At 36.3% G+C, this 10,424-nt stretch overlaps 2 protein-coding genes across 2 annotated transcripts; one reads left to right on the top strand and one right to left on the bottom strand.

Annotated features, from left to right (window-relative positions):
* The first annotated feature begins 7 nt into the window (after positions 1 to 7).
* Positions 8 to 3,201, top strand: LOC128669884 (dynein light chain Tctex-type protein 2B-like). Its single transcript, XM_053745103.2, has 5 exons — positions 8 to 171; positions 958 to 1,006; positions 1,306 to 1,423; positions 1,782 to 1,931; positions 2,379 to 3,201. The coding sequence occupies exons 2-5, from the start codon at positions 991 to 993 to the stop codon at positions 2,542 to 2,544; spliced, it is 450 nt and encodes a 149-aa protein (XP_053601078.1). The 5' UTR covers positions 8 to 171; positions 958 to 990; the 3' UTR covers positions 2,545 to 3,201.
* Smyd4-3 (SET and MYND domain containing, class 4, member 3) lies at positions 332 to 8,966 on the bottom strand. Its single transcript, XM_053745099.2, has 7 exons — positions 8,537 to 8,966; positions 7,006 to 7,201; positions 6,204 to 6,563; positions 5,400 to 6,041; positions 4,828 to 5,043; positions 4,542 to 4,665; positions 332 to 911 (listed from the first exon to the last, which is right to left on the bottom strand). Exons 1-7 carry the CDS (start codon positions 8,856 to 8,858, stop codon positions 720 to 722), a joined length of 2,052 nt encoding a protein of 683 aa, XP_053601074.1. The 5' UTR covers positions 8,859 to 8,966; the 3' UTR covers positions 332 to 719.
* Positions 8,967 to 10,424: the final 1,458 nt, after the last annotated feature.

The following is a 10,424-nucleotide window of genomic DNA, read 5'->3' as shown; positions in this document are numbered from 1 at the left end:
AGTCAAAGTCAATAGAAAAAAATGTAATGTCAGTGTCAGACTGTTGAAAGTAGAAAGTTTGTTGTCATGGAAATTTTAACAAAACAAAAGTGTTTAAAATTAAAATATAAGAAGCAATTTCTTTTGCCATAAGTTATAAATAAGTGTGTTTTATTTTGCGACAATACTGTGGTAACTTTAATATTTTTTACTTTTTTGTTTTAGGTTATAACAACTACATAAAACTTTTTAAATCCTCGAACGCACTGTTAATTAATACTATAACCGGTAACAGTTTTGTTTTATGAGAATTCAAACTGAGCATAATATAATGTAATAAAACAATAATGTATAAAAAATAAAGCAATTTATTGTGAACTCAAAATCAAAATCAAATCATTTATTCAGAAATTAGGCCTTCACAGGCACTTTTTCACGACATATTTTAAATTGAATGATGTTTACCAAAGCTACAAACTACTAGCATTTCGGAACGACCACCGCTGAGAAGAAATGCCGAAAGAAACACATTCAAACAGTGTTGGTCCCTATTATGCCAGAAGCTTACCATTTTTTAAATATAAATTTATGTATAATTTTTTATCAGTAATACTCTATTCGGATCGAGCTGACCAGTTCCCCCCGGCAGCACCCGTTCACGAGTTGACGTGTGAGTCAACCATCTCAACTCTACAAACACATATATGTAAACAAATTGATTAATACTAATCAAATGATGGTTAAACAATACTGTAATTGCCCGTAGCCAGCATACAGCGCCTTAGATCTTGAACACAATCATAATAAGAACGATATGGTGGTGCTAAGGTAGCATCATAAAGTTTCAGTACTTCTATTAGCTTCTTCATTGCTTCTCCATATTTTCCCTCTTCCATAGACACACGACCAATGCGATACATCAACTCCGTGTCCTGTAAATAAATGCATAAATAATAAAGATAAATATTTTTTTTACAGATCACATAGGAATCTTAAGATTTTTATTTCATCATGGCTGATGAAGAAGGTATGTAATAAAAACAACATCTCAAAAATTAATTGCATTAATTATAACTCATAAGCTGTGAGTTTTGTTCTTTTACAGTGTTATATGTTCTGTTAGGATCCTCTATTTCAATCCCCCAGGTAGTCAAAAACCACTTGCTATTCCACCATGATCGGCCAAGGTTTTCTTGAAAGAACTTTCATATTTTTTCTACTTTTGCTTAAAATATTACATGAAAAAGTGCCTGTCAAGGCCTAATTTGTTATTAAATGCTTTGATTTTGACATATATACATAGGATAATTATTGATTAATTCACAGTTGCGGAAGAAGAGGAAGTGGCTCCCATTATTGACGACACAGAGATCTTGATTGGCACTACCACTGAGAAACCTCTTGCACCTCCGAAATACGAAGTTCGACCTGGCCTTGGTGAAAAGTAGTTATGAATTTTTTTATGCATATATTGATTATCTAAAATATGATAAACAAATAGTAAAAGACATATTTAGAAACATAGGCTAACTTTTTAAAAATTCACTACAAAGTCTACACGCTAAGAAGAAGAACCCAATTGAATCCAATACATTTTCCCAGATTGCTGCAGGCACCAACTAGTACGGGAGTAATGTACAAAAACATTATTCATGTGCGTGTGTTATTTTTTGGTTGGGTATGCCAGTGCAAGCCACAAACATCAGAGCAGATTATGGATTCTCTGCACCATTCTACACATGCACAGATTTTATTTTTATATGTATATAACGCACAAAAACAATAAGTATGTTTAAATACAGATTTCAGTCCCAAAATGTCCGGGAAATCATCCTGGAGGCGATGCAGTCGCAGCTGACGGGGCGGCAGTACCGCGCGGACCAGGCCGCGCACTGGTCCAAGGTCATCGCCAACGCGGTCCGACAGAAAGTGTGCGAGCTTGACATGAAACGGTCAGTGAAGGGAAATTTAGACATAATAACAAAATGTCCGGGAGATTATTTTGGAGGCGATGCAGTCACAGCTGATGAGGACAACTTAGGATACCGAAGACCATGCAAAATGAAGGAGGAAAAGCAGGGCAGCGGAACCTGGGCTCTGATGCTCTAAGGGTGGAAGGTACCGGGAAAGCAATCAGATGAGAGACTAAAGCAAAAAACTTTTCTTTCTTGATAAATTTACCGTAAGCCTCTACACATACTTTAGTCTATATGTGTGTAATGGATTGCTGAACATAGTGTTGAGCAGTCCATTATCACAGGGGCTAAATCCATTTATATCTTGTGGACAACCATTATGAAAGCTAGATAAGTTGACATAGTCACACAAAGTGGCCTTTACACGCCACGCTAAGCTCTATCGATCGCTTGATTAAACTAATTACTGAAATTTATTTTCAGGTACAAAATAATGGCTCAGTCGACGATAATAGAGATGAAAGGTGCCGGTGTGAAGTGCGCACAGCGATGCATATGGGACCCTGAGACTGACACGTATGTCGACGATATATTTAAGAACGAAAGTCTCTTTTGTTATACTATAGTCTATGGGGTGTACATGTATTGATTAACATGGAAAATATGCTTTATTACCCGGCCTTAATATTCACGAGATAGCCGCCAGTGCCTAGGCCAAGGACCAAATATAAAAGGACCAAAGCGTTATTTTTGAAATTGAATGAAAACACGTATTTTTGACTAATTCTATGTTAAATTTGATAGGCGATTGTTAGCTATAAAGTCACAAGCGTCCAGCGGTTTTATATGTGGAATAAGATGATAAATGTGTCCTAATAGTCTATTTGTTTTCTTCTCATGTCACATCATCAAATCAAAAATAACGCTCGTGGTGGAAGATGGTTTGCACGGTAATCACTTTTGCACATACATCGTACATTGGGCTAGTAGATTAGTAGTTAATAGCGGTGAAATTATAACGATTTTGCGTAGGATGATGTGCTGTTGTCTGTACACAACTACAGTTGTACACATTGCCAACTATTTTAATCATGAATGCTGCCATCTAGCGTTGATAGTAAACCTGGTTTTTATTGCTTATTAAATTAATTATAGATTAGTATGTGTGTGTATGAAGTAAAGCCTCGTTTCATTGTTCATTGTTTTATGTTGTAAGTTTTTAGTCTTTAACTAATGTACCTGAATCGAATCAGCGAACTAAGATATTGTCATTGGATCGGACTGAATAAAATTACTTTTAATTTTACATTTGTTTATATCTATCTCTCACCTAGGCCTATTTCCGGATACATTTTTGGTTGTGACGCCTCAAAGCCCGATGCGCGTAAAGTAAACGATTGGATTTTGAAGAGACCAAATTTGGTTGGTAGAAATATGACAGGCAAACAGATTTCGCATTTATAATATTAGTATAGTTTTATGTATTTGTGTTTTCAAAAACGACTCTAACAATCACTTGAGAAATATAAGTGCTTACGGAGCCAAAAGATCAATCTAGCTAGGTCCCATGTCTGTGGAAATGATGGTGCACCTAGAATCGGCTCCAGACGAGGGTCATGATTTTTTTGTTTGAATTCAACAAGATCTCTGACGACAATAAAAGCTTGTGGCAAAAATGACATTTTTGTAAAAACTTTAACATTTGAATAAAGTTGCTATATTTGACACCAAAGTAACTTAGCCATTTTTTTTACCAAGGTACTTAAGGTCGTAAAGTATTTGCGCAAGTCACAAATATAAAAACATTACATGTGGGCAAGTGCGATTATGGCTAAATCACGGAAAATTCGCACCATCAAAGTGATTTATTCAAGGAATTGTCGCCCAATTCGAATATGTGTTCTAATATTACTACATAATTTATTAGCGTGTCGCTACCGTATTCTTTTAAATAATTTACAAGTGTCCGATGATGTTGTACCTACACATATACGGATGCTGCCAGGCGCTAATTTTACTAAGTGTATCAACTCATAGAATTTTTGAGAGATTACGTGATGTTAAATTAAGATAAACTATGAAAATTATCAGAATATTTTACTTTTGACTTTATAGGTGTTTAGAGTGTTGCTTGTACTTTTTTGTATTTGTTATCATCTCCTTTCACTTGGATCCACTTTTGGATACTAAGATATATTTTCTTCTGTTTTTAATCCACTGTTATAGAATAAAAAATTATATGCTTAAAATTTTTACATTTTTAAATAAAGTACCTTTTGGATGACTCAAAGAGCTAAAATATCCCTTATCATTTTATATAGAGAATGTCGTCCTTGATAGCCTACCATATGCCGACACATTCCTCGTGAATTTTCTTTCAATGGCGATATTTATGATAACCAACATATTGTTATGAAAATGGTTCGCTTATTTCGATAGCATTCCGTAAAACATATGATTCAGATTGTGATCCGGCGAACCGACTACCTTCCATGTTACTGTCAATGTTCAAATAACTAAACTGATGGATGGATTCGGTAGTTTCGGTGATTACCTGCCTCAAACACACAAACTCGCAAACGCTTACCTCTTTAGAATAATAGAATAGATTTGATTGCGTTTGATCATCTAGCCTGATATTGATACCTGAAGAGATTTGAGTCCTTTCAGAATGTTGGTGTACTGCTGGCACAGGCCGCACTGCACCATGAACTCCTTGCAGTCATAAGGCACTGGTACCACATTGGGGCATGGGCGATCAGAGTCACACCTTGAAAAAAAAAGTTTAGTTAATAGTTAGGTACCTACCGGTGGAGCTGGCGCTGTGATGGTGAGCAAAGATGGGTTTACTTCCAGTATCTGCTCAAAAGTCGCAAACCCAAACTGATGGGTAAAAATAAATAAATACTGAAGTTAAAGAAGAAAATCATACTTAAATCTCATGTAGTCCTCATTCATGTCGTCATAGAGAGGCCAGTTCTGTTCGCACGGCACGCAATGGCAGTCGAACCAGTACTGCTCCTTCATGTCAGCCTTCCTCTTCTCCTTTGGCACCGTCGTGAAGATGGGCCCGTAGTTCTCCGCTACTTCCTCGCCTTTCTTAATGTTTTTTACTGCGCGAACGACTATTCTCTCGCCACAGAAATATCTGTAAAAGAAAATTATTTAGACACAAGATGAATCGTTTCTTTTTGTAATATTTATTAAGAAACTTAAAATGCTGCTCTTCTTATCGAATATGATTTGTGACCACCAAAAAAATGCCACCGTTCCTGCATTACTTGTGGCGTCGTTACACCTACAAATCCGTCAGAATGCAAGTGGTGGACCCGCTCGCATACAAGTGTCAAATTAAATAGTTACTTCCTAACTAAAATCGAAATGGTTCTATAACATTTTGCAAATTTTATCAGTAGGATGTGAGTAAAAAGATCGTTTGTGAGGAACAAATACACACAAAATGTTTTCATGTACAGGTAGGTATAATAAAAATGTTATTTATACCTCACTACACTTGGATCACAAGAGTGATTAAACAGAGCCAGCGTCGGAAAAACGGCTCCAGCGATGAAGACTGATTTCCCGTCGTGTTTGATTACGTTTTTCCCGACTTTCGGCTTTGGACACTGCAGCTCGAATACTTCGTGGGCATTGAATTGCAAAACTTCCAGATTCTTCAATATCAGTCCACCAAAAAGAGACACGTCTTCTTTATATTCATCATCTACTCCCATAGATTTCAATTTATCCATGGTCACTGGTTTATCCCTTGGTTTTCCATTAAAGTATCCACTAATTTCCAACAGCTTTACTAAGAATGCAGTCATTTGGGCTCTGTGTAAGAAGTCTTGCTTACTTCTCTTATCTTCGTGTGCTACAAGGTTGTAAATGTTTCTGTAATCTTCTGTCTTGTATGGACCAGTAGATTTACTTTCCAATTCATTATTTATATTTATAAAGTAGTCCTTTTTGTTTTGCATGATCATCCTGAGAGCTATGTGGCAGGTGATCGAACATCCAGATTTCCATAAAATTGGGAGGATGGGACATTCGAAGCCATGGTATGTTTTTTGTGCAGTTTCTAAACATTTCTCCCCGCAGAATATTACATTTGGACATTTAGGGCAGGGCAACGGGATTGGACACCTGGAAAAATCACAGTTTGGTTGACACTTCAGAGACAAGTAATAATACTATAAGGTACGTTATGTACCTATGTATTTAGGTATATTCTTTGACAATATTTTTTCTAAGCAATGCAAACAAGCTATGGATTAATTTAGCCTTATATAAAGTGTGAACACTTACTTGACAAAACAGTTTTGGCAATGGGTCTTCGAAAATTCTCCCAACAAAACTGCACTATAAGGCCGCTCTACCAGCAAAATCTCCCCAGCTTGAACATCTCTAGTAGCCGTAGCAAATCGCCCTCGTGCCTCATCTTTGTCTATCTGAATAGCTTCCGAAGCTGCAGGGTATAGCTTATTATGTCTCCCAGGTAGTTTTGCCTTTGGTGGGATAGATTTCAAGGGTTCTGGATCCTTCGGGTTTCCAGCCAGGACGAGACCTTTGTTCAGTATTTCCAACATTAGTTTCGCATCGGTGCGCATTTTTTGACGTTTCTCTTTATCCAATTTTGTTGCTTCATCTAGCGCGCTTATTGTATCTCTGAAATAATGGGTTTTTATATAAGTATTTTACACAACATAGTATTATTTCTGTTCACACCGACCTCAGTTTTACCGAAGTTTTTGTCCAAAATTTCTTGGACGATTTGTTTTCAACAAAAAAATGTACGCTATAATGAGTCTTTGGAATTTAGTGCTCAATAAATACAATAGATCGTAAAATTGTTAAATGTATCGTGCGTTTTCTAGTCTAAAAATAAAATAATATTTGTGATACATTATTGTCGCCAGGCGAAGCACTTAATGCACCCATCAATTGTTTTCCGTACATACAGCTAAGGAGTACCCTCATTGGAAGCTGATTCTGATTAGAATCTAGTGATGCTTTACATCAGATCTGATGTCACGTGTAAAATTTGCACGTTGTAAGACAAGCGGGTATAATTCTAATATTATTGTGAAAATCTCTAATCTTTACTCACTGGAAAGCAATGATGGCTTCCTGGTTTCTCTTCAGCACCAGCAGTGTCCTGGCGCGTCGCTCCAGCACCTTGTACCGGAGATGCCGGGGGTAGCCCAGGGCCAGGCAGCGTTTTATGTCGTCCAGCGCATCTTCATACTGCTCCAAATGGTTCAATGCTGCTGATCGGTTCGCGTATACTATGGATAGCTCTTCAGCTAGAAATGAATTTTTGTGCTCAAACAAGTTATTTCTTATATATTTCTAGAAGAGGTGCTCGCTCGCCTGTGATCCGAAAGTTCCTGTAGTTCGAATCCTACTTGTGCCATGTGGGTTTGTATATCAACCTGACTTATGTATAGTAGGTGTTCATCGACTATCATTTACTTCAGGTGAAGGATAAAATCGTAAGGAAATCTGCACTTTAGTCATCTAGTCCACGAAATGGAGAAGGCAATGGCAAATCACACGAGGACTACACTTGTAAGGAGATATTTATACGTTGCTCTGTACTTCTGTAGTGTGTTGTCAAAAGCGGATATTTTATCGAGTGTTTTGTTAGATATTTAACAACACTCACGGACGCGACCTACCACTACAAAAGTTTTCATTGACGTCAACTTAATGCATTTGACTTGACTTTCACGACTTTTACAACGGGCTATGACTTGAATGCTTGTAGGTACTGAAAGATTTGCCTTGAAACAGTACAGTACCTACCCACAGCGAAAATCGAGTCATTTAAAGTTCACTTCTAATAGTAATTTACAGTTAATATTCAATTAATATATTATTCACAACAAATTCACGGAATAAAGAGAGGCGGCAGGGAAAACGCAGTCATAAGGTACCTATTTGTGTGTAGATAAGTGTAGTACCTAGATTCACAACTCGTTATATAAGATGTATTTATGTACTGAGTACATTTAAGTCTGTAATATTATACGACTATCCAATAATTATGACTAGACTCCAATCCAAGGAGAATGAGATTCAATAACAAATTGTTACTAATGAGAGTCTACCTATCGCGCTACACAGTATATAAACGTAAATTAACGATACCTATATAGAAGTATATATATTGAATAAATAAATATATTAGGACAAATCACACAAATTGAGCTAGACCCAAAGTAAGTTCGAGACTTGTATTTTGGGATACTAACTCAACGATACTATATTTTATAACAAATACATATATAGATAAACATCCAAGACCCGGGCCAATCAGAAAAAGAGCATTGTCCATCATGACCCGACCGTGGCTCGAACCCGGGACCTCTCGGTTCAGAGGCAAGCACTTTATCACTGCGCCACCGAGGTCGTAAAAAAATATATGAATGATATATAGGACTTAATTATATTTCTTAGATATTATTTTGTTATCGGAAATATTTAATCTTAGTAGACATAGGTAAAAAAATAAAGTAAAAGTACTGACTCAATTTGAAGAAAGTAACTTACCTATGTGAAGGGCTTTAATAATCACCTATTGCGGTACACCGAGACCGCTCTACTAATGCAATCTACAAATTGCTCAGAAAACTTACTTTCTTTAGCTGGCATTTGCAGCAAACTTTGGCTGTACATAACCAAAGCCATGGCCCAGTCGCCTTTCTGCACCGCTTTGTTCCCTTCATCCTTCAGTGACTTCGCCTTCTCAAAATCCTTTTCCACTGGAAACCGGCCACCAGTCTGGCATTTCTCGACGTCGGCACTCAAGTCATAACTTTTTATAATCGGCAGACTGCACAAATAGGACGCACGTTTAGAATTGCATTCTAAATTGGTGAAGTTATTTCGCGCGACGTCGTCTATGTTTTGATTTACTTTTTCGTGGAACTTTCTGAAAAATCCGTCGACCTCGGTCATTTTTAACGCTGTTTATGGTCGTTTATTGAAGTTGCTGTGTAGAATTTTAGGTTAAACAAGTACACGTGAAAGCCGGCAGTGTACGTGTGACTCCGGATGTTCTATTTTTGTAATTAGGACGTGGATCTGTGCATCACTTCAGTCTGCTTTCGAACTTTCGTGTATCGTATACATTTCAATATTTTCATAGCCATGCTTACAACTTTAATGAAAATCCGTTTTGACCACATCTTTTCCTGTAAACATCAAGTGTTTACGCTTAGGTATGTTTACAAGAGTCGATTTTAATTATGGTACGAAAGAAAGATCTAGAATAACTAATTTAGGACAAAAAAGACTAACAAGAGGGCAGTGTCTCAGTCGACATAGGTCATTCATTTTTTGTTGCCTAAAAATAAATTTAGCTCAGGGTGATTGTCATGCTTTGTTGGTAAATCCCAGATGTTATAACAGAGTAAAAAAAGGAAGACTTTGAATTTCATGATGTTGATTTTTGATTTTGATCAGTAAACCATAGTGGTTCCGCTTAAATCAAAATAAGAATAAGTATATTTTGAATGATTTATCCTGTTGTACAATTAAAATACCTAAATTATACCACTAAATTAAACCACTATCCTTGACAAATTTAGTTTATAGACTTATATTTGAAATAACTACAGAAAATGTTTTTTTATGATATTTTTTTCAACATTTGCTGAGAAATGTCTTGTTCATTAAAAATATGTTTAAATAATCCAGTTTGTAATAAAAATTATACAGCTTTTGATTCAAATATGGCCAATATTACAGCAGGTCTATGAATAGAACGGATGTGTTTATTCATCATGGTGTCCCTAAGTCTAGAAACTGTGATGTCAAGATTCATGGACGAGTGGTTTCGACCTTGCCATTGCTTAATAAAAACAACAATACCTATTAAATATTTTTAACTACTATTGTATAAGACTTTGTGGTAGGGATGCAAGATATCATCTCGCAAACAAAAAATTCCTTCGTCCAGATAATAAATGGAGTTAAGTACAATCTAATGTAATCCTTGTATGATATAAAAAGAAGTCGCTAGTCGCGTAAGTCTGTCTGTATGAACCCGTTAAAGTCAAAACCACCGAACGAATTTGTCTTACGGTTTTTACTAATAGATAGTGTGATTCCTGATTAAGTTTTAGGTATTAAATAGTCGTCGTGACCTCAACCCTCTTTGGGAATGCTGTTGTTGCTCTCTCAACAACTTTCAAGCAATTTTATTCCTTATTCGCCTTGTACCACATCTAAGGGAATATATGAAATTGTTCTATTCCATCCGCCATAAAGCACAACTGACGATAAGTCAGTTGTGCTCTGACGTCAAACAGCTGTGACGTCAAACAGCTGGAAGACTATATTCTTAGTATAATAGCTTACTAAGAATCAAGATTTATTAGATTACAGGAAAATAATTAAAAATGTGTGAGTTAAAAACTTGTGCACGTTCCGGAGACTTTTTGATGGTCTACATTATTCTACATTATTGCATGCAAAGGGTAGTTTAAACACATCCTAATATTAAAAATGCGAAAGTAAGTT

Source organism: Plodia interpunctella, chromosome 5 (genome assembly GCF_027563975.2).
Source record: "Plodia interpunctella isolate USDA-ARS_2022_Savannah chromosome 5, ilPloInte3.2, whole genome shotgun sequence".
Taxonomy (NCBI): Eukaryota; Metazoa; Arthropoda; class Insecta; order Lepidoptera; family Pyralidae; genus Plodia; species Plodia interpunctella.
The sequence above is the reverse complement of the archived record's forward strand: the minus strand, read 5'-3'. Positions and strand labels throughout refer to the sequence as shown.

Bases quoted from the DNA above. Each gene is read 5' to 3' on its own strand.
- LOC128669884 (XM_053745103.2), top strand. The intron at 1,424-1,781 runs GTAGTTATGAAT...GTTTAAATACAG, and splicing joins CGACCTGGCCTTGGTGAAAA to ATTTCAGTCCCAAAATGTCC. The intron at 1,932-2,378 runs GTCAGTGAAGGG...ATTTATTTTCAG, and splicing joins TGCGAGCTTGACATGAAACG to GTACAAAATAATGGCTCAGT.
- Smyd4-3 (XM_053745099.2), bottom strand. From the start codon at position 8,858: ATGACCGAGGTCGACGGATTTTTCAGAAAGTTCCACGAAAAAGTAAAT. The intron at 7,202-8,536 runs GTAAGTTTTCTG...ATTCATTTCTAG, and splicing joins GCAAATGCCAGCTAAAGAAA to CTGAAGAGCTATCCATAGTA. The intron at 912-4,541 runs GTATCAATATCA...ATTTATTTACAG, and splicing joins AAGGACTCAAATCTCTTCAG to GACACGGAGTTGATGTATCG.